The sequence below is a fragment of the Vombatus ursinus genome, unplaced genomic scaffold (assembly GCF_900497805.2).
Source record: "Vombatus ursinus unplaced genomic scaffold, bare-nosed wombat genome assembly UNPS02014799.1, whole genome shotgun sequence".
Lineage (NCBI taxonomy): Eukaryota > Metazoa > Chordata > Mammalia > Diprotodontia > Vombatidae > Vombatus > Vombatus ursinus.
This window is the reverse complement of record NW_020954577.1, coordinates 4,433,987-4,454,299: the sequence shown is the minus strand read 5'-3', so window position 1 is coordinate 4,454,299 and position 20,313 is coordinate 4,433,987. Positions and strand designations below refer to the sequence as shown.

General features: G+C 44.6%; 1 protein-coding gene across 2 annotated transcripts in view; it reads right to left on the bottom strand.

Moving 5' to 3' along the window:
- The window catches only part of LOC114050626 (probable serine carboxypeptidase CPVL), a 125,092-nt gene that overhangs the window by 62,365 nt on the left and 42,414 nt on the right, over positions 1–20,313 (bottom strand). For both annotated transcript variants that reach the window (XM_027872463.1, XM_027872462.1), the window contains exons 7-8: positions 15,476–15,542; positions 50–172 (exon numbers count right to left, since the gene is read on the bottom strand). In XM_027872463.1, coding sequence (XP_027728264.1) covers positions 50–172; positions 15,476–15,542 — 190 coding nt within the window. The remainder of the gene's footprint in view (positions 1–49; positions 173–15,475; positions 15,543–20,313) is intronic.

Sequence of the window (20,313 nt, the reverse complement as noted above, 5' to 3'; positions counted from 1 at the left end):
GGCACAATAGAAGGGAGGGAGATTGGGGGAAGGAAAAGGCCGAACTTACTGTTTCTGGATCAGAAAAGCCATCGCCAATAGCAACACCTTTCAAGTTGATCTTGACCTTGGCCGTGGGATTGAGGAGATGGATATAATAGGCAATTGCAGGCACATACTTCCCTGCATAAGACTAAGGAGAATGGGCATTACAATGAAAGGCATGTTTAGAAATGCTGACAGTCTAATACAGAAGATCTAAAATATTTGCATTATTAATAGGACAAATAATTAGAATTCTTAGAACACAATAATTAGACATATTACATATATCTTATATATATACAATAATTAGAAAAATTAGCTTTCTTTTCTATATCATATATACTGAAGCACTATTTTTTTAAACTTCTCATGAGTTCCATCTTATCAATAGAAAGTAAGCTTCTCGAGGGCAGGAGCCATTCCCTTTAGGTCTTTGTTTCTCTAGAATCCAGCATGGCGCCTGGCAAAGTAGGTTCTTACAACATGCTTGCTAGTTGATTACTTTAGAGCTATAGATTCTAAGTGGAAGGAGTCCTGGAGAACACTTAGACCAGCACTCACTTTACAGATGAGGGGAAACGAGGCCTACAGATGTCAGTGAGGTGCCCAAGGGAACTGGGCTAACTTCCATGATTCCACTTTCCACTGCCCCGACGGTTCCTCCCTTTGGTGTCCCATGAATAGGGAGTGCTGGACATCAATTCAAACTTCCATAAATGCTTGATAAAAGAAGGAACTTTCAAGTTTCCTTCCAGAATTAGACAACACAAAACCAGTCACTCTAATTCTCTGACCTAATGGACTTTTCTCCATTAAAACTCCAAAAAGTCTTATCAAGAAAATCCCAATGTCAGTCAACTAATAGATATGGACATCAATTAGATCTGTGATTTCACTGGTGAAACAGATTTCCCAGGTAAGAAGACTCAAACACCAATGCAGTTTGGCACATTCTCTGAAACATACAGAGAGATGCCTAGAAAACCAGTATGGAGGAGTGGAGAGAAAGCTAGCCTTGAAGCCAGGAGGACCTGAGTTCAAATCCTGCCTCTGACAAATATTGGCTGTGTTTCCCTGGACCTTGACCATTCAGTACTCTGGTCAACTCTTTAAGATAAGAAGGTGCCAACCTGAATTAGTAGAGAGAGTTTGCTCACCTGGGAGTTCCTGATACTAATAATTGTAGGGCCCAATCCCTATCACCAACATGGCAGCCTCTCCAACTTAGCTAGGGTTTCTCTGCTTAGACAAGAGACAAGCCCTGGCCAAGGCTGGAGAGGGAGAGAGGGAGGAGTAAACATGAGTGATTCACACACAAGTCAAATCTTGGACTTCTCAGCGTGGTACCACAGAAGCCCACCAGACATAGACAAGCAAGAAGAGAAAAGCTAAAGGTGGACAATGGCTAAAATGTAATGGTCCTCTCCAATATCACATCCACAGGCAGGAAGGTGACTCATAAGAGTTCACCTGGTGATTTGGCAGAAGTGCTGAACAAACCTTAAGTGCGACCAAAATGTAAGTTATCATCCATCATTACATCACCATTTGCCCATTATTTTTCACCTTCCTCTCCATGTCATCTTATATCTTTCATACTCTCTTTTAATGTGAACAATTCTCCATCGCAGCTTTTCATTAACCTGGGTGGGTTGAGGTGATGGTAGGTTGATGAAAACTGGACAAGATGCCAATAATCACTTTATCTAATGGCCAAGCTTGGCCCCAAAGAAGAGATAGGAAAATCCATCTCAATCCTTGCTGCGCAGAGGTGGAGGACCAGGAGGATGGAGCCTCTTTCCCTCTTTCTTTTTTTGCTCTGTCACAAGGTATTTGTCACTAGGTAGGAAAGGGAGGAGGGATGCAATTTGAAAAATGAAGTAAAAACAACACATAAAAAAATAGAATTTAAATTTTTTTAAAAAATGCATTCTTTTTGGCACTACTACTCCATAACTGTCTTCAACTTTCTGTCACTGGGTGCTGGATTTGGAATCACACGAGCTGAGTTCAAATCCTGTCTCTGATATTTATTAACTGCTTGACTTTGGGCAAGTCAACTCCCTTCTCGGGTCCTCAGCTTCCTCATCTGTAGAATGGGGATTATAATACACTATCTTCACTGTGAGGAAAGCATTCAAAAAGTAGGTTACGATACAGTGCCTTATACACAGAAGGCATTTAATAAATGATCAATGAATGAATAATATCCTCTTAGCATTTGGCCAGGGGGTGGGAAGGGGAGCCTGATTTCAAACTATTCCCATAACGAGAAAAAAAAAAAAAAGCAAAGCCTCCCATTAAATCACAACCTGAATCCAGATGAATTCTCTTTATGCCTTCACTAATGAATTATTGGAACTCCAACAATATGGACAGCAGCTGTCCGAGGAAAACCATGAACTTGGGAACTTAACATCAACCATCTGATGGGGCTTTCTGTTCCTAAGTGCCGGCAACAGCATCAAAGCCACTGTTAAGGGGATGTGGAGAAGTATGCCTGACTAAAAACCAGATCGACAATCACAGGAGCTGGGACCTGGGGCTAGAAGCTGGCCCCCGTCCAAAGCTCTGAAGGGACCCAGGCCCAGAGAGGGAGGACTTGAATCCAGGTCCTGAATTCAAATCCATGGTACCACTCTGATTTCTAAAGCACCATTCCACTGAGGAACTTGGCCAGGTAAGTGGATTTATCCGCCCCACGAGACCAAGTAAATTTAATCATCCACAAACCTGAGTTCTAACCTATTACTGACAAAAACGCCACAATGAACAATTCCTCATCAATGAATAAGCATTTATTAAGCACCTACATGCCAGATGCTCTTTTAGGTGTAGGCACATGGAGACGAAGAAGCAGTGAAGGGAAGCCATCCTTGATTTCAAGTTTACTTAGACTGATTAGCTCAGTTTTTCATACTGGAAGAGCAATCTTGAGAAGATGTAACACAGCTTCAAACTACGAAGACAACCCAAGCATTAGGAAAAGGATCCCAAAGCCCAGGTCTTCATTTCCCATCCTCCTGTGTCCCTGCCCCTCTTACTCCAAGCTCTGTATTATAAAGGAGTGGGTTTCATCTTGTTGTCTTGCTATCATTGTGATATATTTATTATATGATGTCTGGAAAGGTCTAATAGTAATGGAAGTCGTGTTAACAGCATATTGTACTTGTAAAAATATGCTTGGGAGGATGTAATGCCCTGTTAATTATCCAGATGTGAAAAGGCACAATGAAAATGGACTTAAAGAAACTTGTAATTATGGGCACTGTCTGACTCTCTTGTCTTACATGTTCCAACAAAATCCATGTCAAGCTTATTAGCCCCCTGCTATCCTGGTGTTTTTTGAGAAGAGTTGGTTTCATGTCTGGAGTCAAGATTCAATCAACCCCCTCCAGAAAAAAAAAAAAAGAAAAAAACAGTGTCAAAGAATAATACTATAATGGAAGCAGTCTCCTCTTACAGGAATTTCACATATGTTAGCAGTTACTCCGAGTCCGCTACATTTCTTAGTGAAGTTTAGAAGGGAAAAAAAATAAAGGAGAAACGGATACAATTACCTTCCTCCTACATTCTCGTCCTTTCTCATTAGATTTCACAAGGTAAGGGATTCATTGCCCACTCACACATCCCTGAACGGTGGAGACACTCGTGTGTACCTAGAAAGCTGCATGTACATTGTCACTGGGCCGTAGCACCTAAAACTACCTAAGCTGGTGCGAAAGGGCGATTCTGCCTTGGAGATGGGATGATACAAATTCTCAGGGCCAATGGGCTGGCCCTAAGAGTATGGGATGTGGCTCATTGCTTTGCTTGTCCAGACCCTGCTGTGAACCTTTGCTGAAATGGAGACAAAGGAGCTGGGAAGACTTCACCGCAGGCATCCCCTTTCTTCAAACCATCACTTCTCTCGCCTCCCTCCTAACCCACCCAATTTCCCCAAGAGGAGCTGAGTTAAGAAACCCCTGCTGGACCAAGGTCACACTAATCTCACTCTCACTCTGGGCAGTACCAAGCCTGCCGAGCTATAAGCTTTGATGGGATCACCCCAAGAACTGAGCAAGAAGGAGGGCAAATGAGTTGACCCATATACATTACAAGGCTTCCTTGAAGACTACTTATTCCAAACAAATATGGAAGGAGGGCATGGGGTCCCTAAAATTGATGAGGAACCTTGGCAGGATTTAAAAAAAACAAAACTCCACGTTGAGGGCGACTAGCACAAGATGTAGTAACTGAGAGGAAGAGGTCAGGAATGGCAGGCCCACTAACTTCACTCAGTCTTCCTGATTCCCTCCAGGGAGAGGAGAGGTGCAGTGTTCCACAGGGCCAGTCCCAAAAATTAATGAATGAGAAACGCTAGATCCTCCATGTTGTGGTCAATACCACCATTTCCTAGACATTTCTAGACCATGTGTCATGTAATCTGAAGACCACACTGTAGCACTTTTGAGAAAGAAGCAAGGGGAGGGGGAAAGGAAGGCTTAGAACAGGCTTTGCCTTCACCTAAGAGTCTCCTGTTTCTGTTGCAACTGGAAAAAAAAAAAAAAGAAAAGGAGACCAATGGGACTTAACATATGGATAAAAGCATCTTGTTCTCTGGCCAACTTTCTCGCTGCTCAGGCTGGCTGAGGAATTAGAATTCTCCCCTACAGAGGTTATTCTGCTGACTCCTTCATGTGTTTGGTTGAAAGTCTTTCTCTGGCAGAAGCAATTAGAGATGCCCCATCACCTGTACATCACATTTCCTTGGTACAGTGCCAGAAGGGCCCAGCAAGAAATCAGGGGAAGCATCTCGTTGTTTCTAACCATGCCCCAAAGTTGCCGCTAGTCTCACTTTACAGGATGAATGCTGCAGCCAACCTCACAGATACAATCCCAAGCTGCCTCTAGACTCACCCGGCCAGCTTTTTGGCTAACAGTAATTCACAAGAAACAATGGCTTTGAAGAATAATTCAGAAGGCAGAATGATGTAGAAGAAAAGGGGAAACAATATGCATACACTATGACTATAAAAATGGAAATGGAAATCAAACCCAAGTGTTCTTACTGACCAACCCTGGCCAAAGACAAAAAATGAAAAAATTCACTGCCCACTTCTTTGAAGATGTGGATGGCTACAGCTGTAGGATAATGCATGCATTATCTGATTTTGACATTTTGATTAGTTTCCCTAAACTGCTTTTAAAAATTACTCTATTTTATTCTGTTATAAGGGATAGGTAGAGAAGGGAGATGACTTAGGAAATGAAGGTAATGTAAAAATGTAAAAACAAAAGATAACAATTTTTTTTAAAGTGATACACTCCCAGTGATGACATAGGGCGGCAAACCAGGCTCCAAAGAATCAAAATGGTAGGTGAACCAAAGGGTGGCAGAGAGAGGAGTCGTGAAGATCTGTAAATGGTAGTAAATGGTTAATGGTGATTTGTGTACAAGAAGAGGCGAAAGCTCTGTCATAATAGAAATATGATTGGGAAATGGACAGGCTGGTCATGGAGCAGAGAGGGAAGGATCTGAGCTGGGGTCATGGAATGGGCAAAGGCCAACTGGAATACCTCTAAACTGGGTAGGTCCTTGAGGGAACAGTTAACAGGACCCTATGGACATGAACCATATAGGATTAGAAGATGCCATTGGGTTACAGTCTTCACCAGTGGATCAGGGACCCACATCAATTAATTAGATCATGGATCCCTTGAAGAACCAAAGTGAAATTTAACATCAAGAAGCTGGCCCTTTGTAATGTTTTAACCTCAACACCTCTTCCCCCCACATCTAGAAATCTGATGGGGTTCTCTTTCTCCAAGCACTTTGTTAACACAGAGTAATTTACTCCAGGAAAGGCTTAAGGAAACTAACTGCTTGCTCATACTGTACCTACCCTAAGTCTTGAAGAGAGGCAGTCAATAAATATTTAATGAGAATAATAATGATAATAACTAACATTTATATAGCACTTACTCTGTGCCAGGCACTGTGTTAAGCACTTCACAATTATTATTTCATTTTATCCTCACAACTACCCTGGCAAGTAGGTGCTATTATGATCCCCATTTTACAGATGAGGAAATGGAGGCAAACAGAGGTTAAATGACTTGCCCAGGGTCACACAGTTAGGAAGTGTCTGAGGCCAAATTTGAACTCAGGTCTTTCTGATTCCAGAGCTGGCACTTTGCTCAAAGTCAGTCCCCAGTAAATGCTGTTTAAATTTGACTGATTTAATTTGGATAAAGCTCTTCTTTCTCCTTGAACACGAGATGAAAGAGGTGTAGCTAGACAGTTTATCTGAAGGTGTCCTTGTGTGCTACAAACTCAATATGAATTAAACGTATGGAATGCCCAGTGAGGGAACCCTCACCTCCCATGAAAATCAGTATTTTCTCTGCAACTCTTAAAGAACTGACTGGGGGCAGCGTGGTTAAGTGACTCACCCAGGGTCACAAAGCTAGCATGTGGCAGATGCAGGCTCGGACTTCCCATCTGTGAGGCAGCTCTTTAGCTTGAGACCACACTTCCTCTCACAGCATGCTATGACAGGGCCAGCAATCTGAGGCTGCATTGAGGGACATCCTGGATTAGACATATGATGATATGATTCCTCTCTGTCCTAGTCAGTCCAAAAGTTCTGGGCACATTCTAGGAAGGTAATTTATACGCTAATGAGCATCCCTAGGAAGAGAGCCCAGGCTGTGAGGCTTCCACTTTCTTTCCTCTCATTCTCTTCTTGACCCTTTACAATCTGGCGTCCAATCTCATCATTCTACAAAACAGCTCTCTCCAAAGCCATCGATGACCTCTTAGTTGTCAAGTCCGGTGGGCTTTCCTCCATCTTCCTTCTCTTTGATCTTTCTGCAGCCTAGGACACTAGGGATCACTTTCTTCTCTCTAGGTTTTTGGCACACTGCGCTCTCCTGGTTCTCCTCCTCCCTCTCTGACCACTCCTTCTCTGTCTCCTCGGCTGGGTCACACCCACTAACTGTGGGGGTCCTCCAGGGTTTTCTCTCCCCAAACCCTTCCCTAGAGCACACAACCATCCTCCTAATCTCATGATCAAAACCTGTGTGTCCTATTTCACTCCTCCCTCTCCCACTCCTCACGGCCAATCCATTGTCTAAGCCTGTCTCTGCCACTAAAATGCGAGCTTATTGATATTTAAAAAAAAATTCATAATAATTAGTCCCACCCCAAAGTGGCACAGGCTGCCTCCAGAGGCGATTGACGGCCCCACACTCATGGTGTCCAAGGAGAGCCCACCATGAGCACACGTTGGACATATTGCTTCTTTACTGTTCCCATGGAGAGAGTCTCTTCCATTCTTCTTTTGAGCTCTGTTCTTCCCCCAGTAGAATGTAAGCTCCTCGAGGGCAAGGATTATCTTTCTCTCTACTTGTCTTTGTATTTCCAGCTCTCAGCACTGTCTCCGGCAAGTAGGAGGAGCTTCATAAATGATTTCACTAGAGTTGATCCTTTCTCCAGTCTGGGTAGGCCTGGAAAGCTGCTGACCTCCCTGACTCCCAGCCCTGAGATTTTATAATTCTGTGACAACTCAAAGGCCCTCTCGTCCCAGTCCCTTCCAGGTGTCCCATGACAGCTGCAGGCCCCGACTTAAAGCTCCGTTTTCATGATATTCTTTCTCAAAAGTCGACGCTTCATTTTCTATGCTTAAAGAAAACTTGGCAACTGCTCCCGGACATAATAGAAAAGAGCAATTTGTCCTGGGTCCCAAAGTCAAGACAGCCCTAAAATGTATCTAATAAAACTCAGCAAAAGCTCAGCCTTAAGAATGAGATTGCATTTCAGAGGATTCGAGTCTTTCCATGGTTTGAAACTCCTGTTTGCTTTACCCCTCTCCATTATTATGATGAAAACGCAAGCCTGACCCCAAGAGCAAAAATCACCAGGAAGGTGATTTTTAAAGAGAATCTGGGTTTTGTTTGAGGAAGACTAAGAACTCCAGAGACATTCTGCAAAGTACCTGAGTGCCTGCCCTGATGGGCTCTTAGAGGAATGAGATTGATTGTGTTGAGGGAATACCAGAGAGGCAAAATGAAGTAGGAGAGCAGTGGGGCTAGGGGCTAGGGGCTCAGAAGGCCCAGGTTCAGGTCCTTCTGGGCCTCAGCTGTAAAATGGGCGGCGCTAGGACCATTAGCCTCCATCCACCCTGTATTTATCTCGTCTGCAGGTTATGTCTCCCATTAGACTGTCAGCTTCTTGAGGGTAGGGACAGCATTTTGGCCTTTCTTTGTATCCCCAGTTCCTGGTACATGTTGCCTGGCAGCACAGTAAGCACTTAATAAATGCTTGTTGACTGAGTGGCAGGGTGGCAGCAGATAGCCTCCAATTTCCGTCCCCCTCTAAATCTATGATGTCATGAATGATGGACGGTTAGGGAGTCCCAGGGTCTGTGTTCTAGTTCTAGCCCTGCTGCAGACCAGCCTTGTGACTTTGGCCACGATGTCTAACCTCCCTGGACTTGGGCAGTTCATTCATCTGCAGAATGAGAGGGTTGACCTATTCTATTCAATTCAACCAACAGTTGAAAGTCAATGAGCACCCAGATGCACAGTGGATAGAGCGCAGGGCCTGAAGTCAGGAAGACTACTTTCCAGGAGTTCAAATCTGGCCTCAGATACTTACTACCTATGTGACCCTGTGCAAGTCAGTTCAACCTGTTTGCCTCAGTTTCCTCATTTGTAAAATGAGCTGGAGAAGGAAATGGCAAACCACTCCAGTATCTCTGCCAAGGAAACCCCAAATGGGGTCACAGAGAGTACTATTGAATAACAACATCCAAGAATGGAAAGGCTCAACACAATGGGAGAGAAAGTTGAAAAATAACATAGTCTCTGCCCTCAGAGGGCTTGTAGCCAAATAGGGCTTAGACATGCACAATGAGTTGGGATGGCGTGCCACCCAGCAACCTCAAGGGGGTCATCTCTGAAGTTCTATTGAGTTCCAAAACTCCTTGAGGTCACATGGGGCATCCCCAAAGTCTAGTACGGAGTATACACCTTGGATCAGGTTTACAACAGATTTGTATGATGCAACTCCAGGACTTTTAAAAAGGGCCCTGCCCTAAAATATCTGCCCTTCTAATCCATCACACTGCCTGGAATTCTCCTCCGACAAACACCACGTGCTCCACTCCTCACCTTCCCTGCTGAAATGAAAAGACCAGTGGGAGGGGTCATCACAACCCACATTTCTCCTACACGGGAGTTAAATTTACAAAGTCCCTTCTTTCTTCAACCAGCCCAGGGAAGTAGGTAGGGCAAGTATTATTGACTCCATTTTAACAGATGAAGAAACTGAGGCTCAGAGAGCTGAAGGGACTCGCCCAGATCACATAATGAATAAGCAAGTTATCAGTTACTTTTTTTTTTTTGGCAGAGGTAACCAAAGCTCTGATTTAATCAGTATTGGGAATGTCCTGTTAGGAGACTCCTGCTACCAGTGATGCACATCAGCAGAGTTTCTGCGACCCGCTGCCTTAGAATGTCGCCCGTGTGGTGTTGAGAGGAAGGGAACCAAACTGGTGAAGAATGCCAAGATCATATCTTGCCTTATGAGGACTGGTGGAAGTTAATGAAGGTCAGGTGGTCAATCCCTAGGAGGGATGAAGGGGGGAGTATTTAAGTGACTTGCCCAGGGTCACCCAATCAGACTGTTTCAGAGGCAGATCTTGAACCCAGAGACTCTGGGGCCAGCTCCCTGCCCACTATTGCTGCATATCAATCATCATAATGGATATTCATCTATCAAGTTCTTTTAATCTGGAGGCTACCTGAGAGCAGTACTCTACAGGAAGAGAACAGAGTCTGCACCTGCTGTGTGCCAGGCATTGTGCCAAGTTCTCAGGATGCAAAGAAAAACAAAAGAAAATCCCTGACCTCAAGGAGCTCACAACCTAATGGAGGAGAGAACATGCAAATAACTATATACAAACAAGGCATTTGTTGTTGATGTTTTAGTCATATTCAACTCTCCGTGACGCCATTTGGGGCTTTCTTGGCAAAGACACTGGAGTGGTTGGCCATTTCCTTCTCCAGCTCATTTTACAGATGAGGAAACTGAGGCAAGCAGGCTGAAGTGACTTGCCCAGGGTCACACTGCTAGTAAGTGTTTGGGGGTAGATTTGAACTCAGAAAGATGAGTCTTCCTGATACGGTCCTGGTACTCGATGCACTATGGCGCCACCTAGCTGCCAATAGACACTTAAATGCTTATTAACCGATGAATTGGTTGACTGATGGAGGATTTCAAATGGAGAGGCCCCCCAAATTTTTGTCTATTATGATGCAGTTAAGTGGTATAATAGAGCACTGGGCCTGAAGATAGGAAGATCTGAGTTCAAATCTGGGCTCAGACACTTAGTAGCTGTGCGACCCTGGGCGAGTCACTTCCATTCTCTGTGACTCTGTTTCCGGGAGTAATAGCACCTCCGTCCCAGGTTGTTGTGAGAATCAAATGAGATAATCTAGGTAAAGTGAACAACTTTAAAGCATTGTATAAATGTCAATTATTCTTATTAACATATTATTATTAGTGTTATCCACAAGTTGACTGATGGTGGTTTTAAGATGCAGAGTTCCCAATTAAAATCACTCTGTCTGAAATTAGTCAAAAATTTTGTCTATTATGGTCCACAACTGTCCTCTGGCTGCAAAATTGCTTGGAAGTATTTGTCGCCTTGTGTGAATCGGGAGGACACACCCAGATTTAAGCACAAGTGCAGACACGGTGAGCAGAATCTCTCCCCTTGACTCAGGGATCTGCCCCACTCCCAACTGTTCACAAAAGCCAGATAAGGGACCCAGGGTGACTCCTCTCTTCTCCCCATCACCTCCCTGCTGCCTGTGGCCCGGTCAGATCCCCCCCCCACCTCGGTGCTCCTGCCTCATGAGCTCCAACGGCCAGCCTGGTGCCCCGCTCAGAGCAGATCACACTTTTAAAGAAAGTTAATTATGGGAATTAAATGCAGCTTGTTTCTCTTTTTTGAAGTTGATTTTTCATGCCTGGAGGAGGGGTGATTTACCAGACACATTTGTCTCTCTTTAGAGAAAATTAATTCCAGTTGGTATTTGGGGCAGAAGGGAGGGGAGATGGAAAGGATACAAAGATGTTTACTCATTCTCCTTTGAACAGCTTGAAAGCAGACGCTACTAAATTCAGAGGCTGGGGAGGTAGTATATATTTTGTTTCTTCTCGTGGTCTGTCTTTCCCTTTCTTCAAAAGCTCTCTAGATATGAAGCTTTCTGCTTATCTCCTAGTTAATGAGGGCAGTTTGTCATAGAGATAAATCTTAGGGCTCCAGAATTATTGAGAGATGCCAAAAGTGGGAGGACAATGACACGCACTGAGACGGGGGACTGTTCATTCACCTTCTCTAACCAGTTACATTAATACCCAGGTAGTATCTTTGCAAGTCCTTTCAATAACATCTAAAGTAAGCCCTTCATTCTTTTGGTTAACATTGTTGCTACTTCCCAACAACCCCCAACCCTCCATAGAACTAACTGTTGCAGCAAAGACAAACACCAGCTAAGTTGGACTGTGCCTGCAGGTTTTTTCCCCTACAGTTGACTACCTCTCTGCTGAGAGAGCATCATAGCTGGAAGGGACCCTAAAGTTCCTCTACATCACAGGTGTCAAACTCAAGCTGCCCACAAAAGGAACACAGATTTAAATGCCATTGGAAGTGTTTAACAAAAACAAATAAAAATACAATACAATATAAATGTTGTTAATTTGTGGTTTTCTAGGTCAAAATACAGCCATTTCTATTTGAGTTTGACACCTGCGCTCTACGTGAATCCCCTCATTTTAAAGATGAAAACCTTACCTCCAGAGACTTGCCCAGGGTGGCCCAGAGAGCGTTTTTACCGCCACTCCTCAGGAAGGAGGGTTCAAGGCCCTCCATCGGCCGATGGTGAGACTATGACTCCTTTTCCTACAAAATCTAAGATTTTGGCACCCTAAGAGCTGCAGTCATGAACAAAACCCCAAAAAGGACAGGTGGGGACATGACAACAATAGCATTGCAAGCAGTAGCAGCTGATCTAAGGACACAGGAGTGTGAGGTCAATAAATGCTTGGGACTTCTCTTTCTGTTTGAATTATAAGACATACAGAGCAGGGCAGAGATGGCAGAAGGGGCAGGTGGGCGCCTTGGCTAGCTCCCGGGTTGCAGGGGACCATAGGTTCATAGGATATGGGGCGGCAAGGAAGCTCAGAGCACCCAAACAACCCTCTTCATTTTGCAAATGAGGAAACTGAGGTCCAGGAGCTTAGCACTCCCTGACTCCTGAAATAATTTTTCATCATTTGTATTTACTCCCTTGGGCACATATCATACCTTCCTTCCTCTGCAGCAGAATGTAATCTCCTTGAGGCTTGGAGGTGTAGCATTTTTGTCTCTGTGTCTGCAGCACTCTGAATGACACTTTCTTTTCAGAGTGGGCACTTAAGGGTTTTGAATTCAATTGAAGTGACCCCCCCCCAAGGTCACAGGTAATAAGGGGCAGATCCAGAATGACCAGTACAAACTGGGTGTTTTTTTCCATTAGGCCCCGCTGCCTCCCAAGTGGGACTGAACTGAATGATCATTTTGCTTTTACCAGGAACTACCTCTAGCCAGGGATTTTGTTTTTGTTGTTTTTTTTTTTAATTTTTAATTTAATTTTTTTATTTTTAGGCAATTGGGGTTAAGTGACTTGCCCAGGGTCACACAGCTAGTAAGTGTCAAGTGTGTGGTCTGAGGTTGGATTTGAACTCAGGTCCTCCTGATTTCAGGGCCGGTGCTCTATCCACTGCGTCACCTAGCTGCCCCATCTCCATGCCTTTTAAGAAGAACTCTATTACTCAGAATTAGAAGGTGCCCATCAATTGGGGAATAGATAAACAATTTATAGTATATGAATTTAGTGGAAATGGCTGTGAGATAACAAATGATGAAAGAGAAGATTTCAGAAAAATTTGGAAAGATTTATATGAATGGATACAGTGTGAATTGAGGAGAACCAGGAGAAAAAAATTATACAATTTCAACAGTGTTGTAATGATAAATAACTTTGAAAGACTTAGGAACTCTGATCAATGAACTGACCAATTACAATTCCATTGGACCAATCATGAAGAATGCTACTCATCTCCGACAGAGGTGATGAACTTAAAGTGTGGAAAAAAAGGTAGATTTATGGACTAGCCAGCACAGGAAATCTGCTGTGCTGGATTATGCTAATTTGTTACAAGGGTTTTGTTTTCTCATTTTTCATTGAGGGAAAAAGAAAATTAACATTTGTTAATTGTTTTATTAATGGAGAAATAATATAATTAAAAATTTTTTAAATCCACAAAATTTAAATATGTAACATGTCTTTTTTTCTCATTTCTTCTTTCTAGAAAGGAGAAAATAGCCAGTTCCCCCACCCTCCCAAAGGTGATCTTATCTTACAAAATCACTTTGAAGGCATGGAGTTCTTTGTGAGTATTAATCTTGGCAGTGGAAAATGCAAAAAAAAAAAATATATATATATATATATATATATATATATATATATATATTTTAAGATTCTTTCCCACACACAGGAAGGAATTACATGCATGAAACCACTGTGCAGACAGAGAATAGACAAGCCAAAATCTCTGTCCAAGTCTTGGCAGCTGTGTGGAAAGTCCAACCGTCTCATTCACAACTTATCCATGTTATTTTCAGGACAGGGAATCTCACAGGAAGTAGACTGACCTTGGGATGGGTGCACAGACCCCAGCAAAAAAGGAACCCAGCTCCATGCCGTGGACCTCCTCAAGCCACCATCCTAGGAGACCTCGCCACTAGATGACCGAGGCCTCAAAGAGCAGTTGCCTGCAGCCCTTACCAGGAGTCGGAACAAGACAGACGCACTTTGTAATGATATGGAAGAATTGCAAAAACCCTTGCCGATTTTCTCTAACAGCCGGGGTAATTGGACGGTATGGGAACATGGACCACCAAAAACCAGACACTCCCCAAATTCTATCTAAACCAGTAAGTAAGAGGCAGGGGCTACCTATCCAAAGGGCCACCTGCTTCAATTTCATCAACTGTGTTTACGAAGTTTGGTAGGTGGCTAGTTGGTGCAGTTGTGCTTGGAGTCGGGAAGACTTGAGTTCAAATTCTGCCTCAGATACTTAGTAGCTGCACTGTCCTGGACAAGTCAGCTAATCTGTCTGCTTCAGTTTTCTTAAGTGTAAAATGGGGATAACAATAGCACCTACCTCCCAGGGTTGTCCTCAGGATCAAATGAGATAACATTTGTAAAATGTTTGGCAAACTTTAAAGCCCTGTATAAATGCTTGCTATCATAGGGGAGGGGATAAGCATTTATTAAGCACCTATCTACCAGGCACATTTATTAAGTGACTACGTGCTAGGTACTGTGCTAAGCACTTTACAATATTATCTCATTTGATCCTCCCAAGAGGGGTGTCAGGAAAGGCCCCACCTAGGAAGATGGTTCATGAAGGAGAGACTGAAGGCAGAGATTCTCAGAGGCCCAAGAAAAGAGGAAGAGGCATGAGACTTTAGCCAGGAAAGAAGCAGGAGGTGGGGTGTTGGGTATGGAGGCTGGGCAGGGGGAGCGGCCAATGGCTAACCTGGCTGGATTCTAGGACCCATGAGAAATAGGAAATAAGTCTGGAAGGATAGGCTGGTACCAAGTGGACAAAAGCCAAACAGAGGAATCTGCATTTTGCCCAGAGGCAGCAGGGAGCCTCTGAATCACCGAGTGGGAGAGCAATCCTGCAGGCTGGACTGATACCCATTTAACAACTAGTTGGAGGACAGAGGATGGAGGATGGATCGGAGGACAGAGAGACCAAAGGCGGGTGCAGTTCACTTCCTGTGCCTTTCACTCATGCATCTCTGGCAGAGGTTAAAGTGAGGTGGGTGGACAGAGGGCAGAGAGCAGGGAGGGCCTGAATTATCCACGAGCCAATTTGTTAGCTCCTGAACAATCAGCATCGAACTGTGAAGCAATCAACTGACTTGTGAATTGTCAAGCAAATAGCCTTTGATTAACAAAAGCCTGAGTCCCAACCATATAGAAAGAGGCACAAAGTCCTGGTCTCTCGGTCTCTGTCTCTCCTTCCTTTCCTCCCTCTTTCTCTCCTTGGGAGAAGGGAACCATGCCTCCTTGAGTTTTTACAGTCAACCTGGTTCTGTGGAATGAGCATGGGTTCAAATCCTGCCTCTAAGCTTATTACCCGTGTGACTTTAACATCTCTAACCTCAGTTTCCTCATCTGGAAATGATGGGATGGGTCTGCAGAGGCTCTGAAGTTCCTTCAGCTCTAGACCCACAGCGTTGCCATCACCCTGTGGCCCCCCAAACTTTTCATGAGCACTGCAAGTGCTGACTTTAGCCTAGACTGTAGCTGATTCTCATGAGAAAGCAGAGCTTGCACTCACCTCTCCAGTGGCATAGAAATCATTCTTCCTGTACTCTGGAAACAGCTGGAAAAACTGAGTGAGCGCACTGCAAGAGGAAAAAAAATCATGATGAATCGGGTCCAGAATAAAACTAAACACTAGCCGGACAAACCATCAACAATCCAGGCATTTAGTAAGTGCCTACTGTATGCCAGGCACTGGAACTTGAAGGAAAAAATCAAATCAGCCCCTGCCCTCAAGGAGCTGATATTCTACAGGGGAATGAGATGCCCGTAAAAGGATACACAAAATACACACAAAGTAAACACAGGGTAACTTCTCAAGGGAAGCCCGTTCAAACCAAGTGGGAATCTGTGATCCGCCTTGGTCAGAACAAGTGAAGGCAAGGACCATGCATGTCTAAATGCTGCTCTGAAGGCCCATCCAACCAATGCAACGAACCCTGACCCGAAGCAAACAAACTCAACTCAACAAAGATAGTGAATGGAGCAAATAAATAAACATGCAAAGCCCCGAGAGGGGCACTGGCTGTCCGATAAATGCTTACTGGTTGACTGGTTTCATGAGAAACGGACAAGAAGATTGTCAATATCAGGCAAGCCATTAACATGACTAAACACAGTAATCAATCAACAAGGGTATAAGTATCTACTACTTTATCAGACTAACTGCAGCAAAGACCTTTGGCAAAATACAGTGCACAGTTCTGTTGAAAAAGCATTTTTTTAAAACATGCAGGCAAGGGGGCAGCTGAGTGGCACAGTGAATACAGCACCAGCCCTAGAGTCAGGAGGACTTGAGTTCAAATCCAGCCTCAGACACATAATACTTACTAGCTGTGTGACCCTGAGCAAGTCACTTAACCCTCATTGCCTCCAAAATTTAAAAAAAAAAAAGTTCAGGCAAAAAGGAGAGGTCAAAAGGAAAGGATGGAGCATTTATAGCAACAATTAGACTTGTGTATGAAACAAATCAAAATTAACTGGGCTCAGAAAGAACTAACATCTGACGCAAGTCAATGAAGATCTCAGGCAGAACAGGGCAGCTAAAAACTGGCCTTTGGAGGCACTCATGTCCTCAAGTCACTAGGTCTTTGGTCTACTGCAGCTGAGGGGGAGATGCTGGGGAACCAGTACAAACTGCAACCCCCAACTCCCACAATGAGAAACTGGACTTGGGCTCCAAAGAGTCCCAGGTTCAAATCCCGCCCCAAACACTTACTAGCTGTGCAAGCACGGACTTGATCTTTCTAGAGCTTCTTTATCTCTCCAATAAGGATAATAATATCATTATAATAATAATAATTATAATAATATCATTATAATAATAATAATTATAATAATATCATTTAGCTCAGGGGTTGTTATAAGGATTAAATGAGATGCAAAATACTTTGTAAACCTGCGTGGTCTGGCCCCTCTGAGAAGAGGAAGAGGATGAGGTGACCGTGTCCCTTATCACAGACGAACTCAAAGTGCTCTGGAAACCTAGTTACACCCTTAGTCCAGAGCCATGGACGAATGGAGAAGTCACCAACCCCCTTCCTGAGGGAGGGGCAGTGCACAGCTTAAACAGATCCCCCATTCCATGAGGGCAAACACAGAAAAACCAGGGAGCAGCCACCGCCTGTGGGAAGGCCAGCTCAGAGCCCCAAACGGATACAAAAGGAAAATGTCCTCAGAAGCTCCGAGCTGGAGGCCGTGTGGGCCAGAACCCTCACTTTTACAGATAAGGAAACTGAGCTCTCCTGAGGGAAAGAAGCCGTCTGCCTAAAATCACAGAGCTGGGACCAAAACCCATCTACCCTGAGCTTTTGAGTTGATGCCTTTGAAGATAGCATACCATTTTACAAACCTTGAACTGATATATAAATGCTAGCTTTTACAATTATTGTCATTATTATTATCTGAAGGAATTGGGGATATTTAGTCCAGAAAATGGAAGGGTGGATGGGGGATGGGCCATCAGCTGACTTCCCATGTTTGAGGAGCTGGGAAGAAGAGGGATCCGGCTTTCTAGTTTGTTTCCAAAGGTCAAAGCCAAGAGCGATGAATGGACAGAAGTTTCCAAGAGGCAATTGCAGCTTGACGTGAGAAAACCCTTCCTTCCAAGCAGAGCTGTCTGGCCGCCTAGGGAGATGGCTGGTGGGTTCCCCATCCTTTGCAGCCTGTCTGCAGAGGCCAGATGGAGGCTTGCTGTGGCTATCCTATCACCCTTTGGGTGAGCTGGGCCTGTGAAGTGCCTTCTGCCCTGGGGATTCTGGGATCTCCCACGACCATAGGCCACAACACCCCCAAAGCTACAACGACCTTCCCAAACTGCACAGACCAGAACAAACAGCAAGAGCTATCTCCCTGACCGCCCAGAGGCAACTAGAAGCCCCCATTGGTGAAGAAGTGGGAGAAAGAAAAAAATGGCACCAGGCAAGAAAGAACAACTAAGTGGGCCCTGAAGGACAATAACTCTCTGACTTCTTGTGAACACAAATGAGCTAAGGAAAAAGGAAAAACAAGCAAAGACAACCTTGTGGCTCTAAAATTGAGAGTTTGTTGTGTTCTTTTTTTTCCTCTCTAAATGATATGGTCTGTCTCAATAGGGGAAAAAGGAGAGGGGGCTTCAGATCTGGCTACCTGCTGTGGTTCAAGAGGGCACTGTGACCTCCCTGCCTAGATGAAAGCAAGGCTGCTGCTCCCAAATCCCAAGAAAGTGAACGGTCAGAGGGCACCCAGAGGTGAGATGGACACGGCGATGGCCCCCATTGAGTGGGCCAGAAGGTCTCCTCCACACCACACCTGGGCTGTCTCTGCCTCCACTCACTCCCAGACCATTTATTGTGCTGGTGGAGCTTGGAGCCATTAAACTGTGTAAACCGCCTGCGGGAGATATAAATGAGGCTTCCGCCTTCGACCCCGAGCTCCTAACCACTGCTCCTTTCTGTTTTCCTGCTGGCTGGAAGGCAGAGTTAGGTTTAATACAGTAAATCCCAGCAGAGCTTTGTCGGTCAGTTTATGGACGGTTTCTTCCAAGAATGTGACTTGAGAGTTTCCACTGGACAGTCTCCGAGGGACCTCCCAGCATGAAAATTCTATCCTTCCAGATTAGAGGCTTTATTGGATGAACTGAGTTGAGAAGGTAATCACGTCCTTGGAAAAGCCTCATAAAGGATTTTATGAGGTCGAGGCCATGGAGAATGGAACAACGCAACATCCTATAACAAAGCACTGCCAAGCTGCCTGGGCTTCACTGAATTCATAAGATCAGATTGAGGGAGGACTCATAGAAAGCACTGGAAGGAAAATCAGAGGCCACTTGGTCTGACCCTCTCATTTTACAGAAGAGGAAACTGAGGCTCAGAATAAGTGACATAATTTGACCAAGGTCACACAGGTACGTGGAAGAGCAGGTCTTTCTGACTCCAGATCAAGCTCTCTCCCTGTATTGTGCCCCCGTGACCTGAGTGGCTTCCAAACTGAGAGGTAGAGGATGCAGAGTGGGAAGGGTCCTTAGTGGTCACTAGGTCCATCCCCTGCTTTTTACAAGAAGGGATCTGAGATCCAGAGAAATGAAGGGACACACCCAAGGTCACACAGGTAGCAAGAAGCCAGGTCGGAATTCCGTGGGTAACTGCTACCCTTCTTTGGATTTAGGGTCCTCATCTACAACAAGAGGGGATTGGAAAAGATGCCTCTGAGGCCCCACCCAGCTCAACATCACCTGAGCCCATGGAAAACGCTGTGCAGAGAAACTACCATTCCAAGGGTCATTTTCACGTAACCCGAGCTCTGCCAGTGATGTGGCCCCATGACATCATGAGCGCCACGTCTTGGCTTGCAAGTGAATTGGATTTAAGTGAGGCAGGGCTGTGCAAAGTCACCAGCCTCAGTCTCTCCTCCAGAGTCATTGGAGTCCAGTGGCAAGACAGGTCAGGACAACCAGCGATGGCCCACATAACAATGATAAAAGACATTTTGAAGCAATGGGTCTCAGTAAATGCTTGTTGGTTTGAATTTGATCGGGCATATCCATGCACTATTTTAAACAAATTTCTATTGATTATCTTTTTACAGCACTTTTCTTTCTGAATATATATTTCTTTTTCCCTCTGCTGCCCAGGGAGTCATCCCTTATAACAAAGAATTTAGAAAGAAAGAGAGGGAAAAAAAGCAATTCAGCAAAACTAACCAACGCATCAACTAAGTCTGACGGTGTACACAATGTACCACACCCAGAGTACCCCTGTGTCCCCCCGCCATCTGCAAAGAAATGAGGGCAGTGCACTGTCTTAGTAATTCTCCAGAGACTAGTTTGGTCTTATAACACCTGTGCGCTACGAGAGCCCAAAGACAATGAACTTTACATGTAGAGGATGGTGATTCCAAAGGGAAGGGAAGGACATGGTGGATGGGGCAGAGGGGGAGTTGGGAAGAAGAGGAGGGGGAGAAGGGGAGGGAAAGGGGGAGAGGAGGAGGGGGAGAGGAGGAAGGGGAGAGGAGGAGCAGGGAGAGGGGGAGGGGGAGAGGACACTTCTCCAGCCTTTGAGACTCTTCCCCCAAGCAGTGTGGGGCTCTCAGTTCCATCCCCCTGCCTCTGGACAGATGGAGAACAGAGGAGAGTGTATATACACACACAATCACATACTCACACACTTACACATATGCATACGCATACAGATACACAACTACATACTCACACATACACTCACACACATCACACATTCTCACATCCCACACCCATACGTAATACAATGAAACATGCATCACACAAAGATACATACTCACATACACGTCTATTCACACTCATATGCACACATATTCACACACATTCTCACACTCATTCACATATATTCACAATCACAC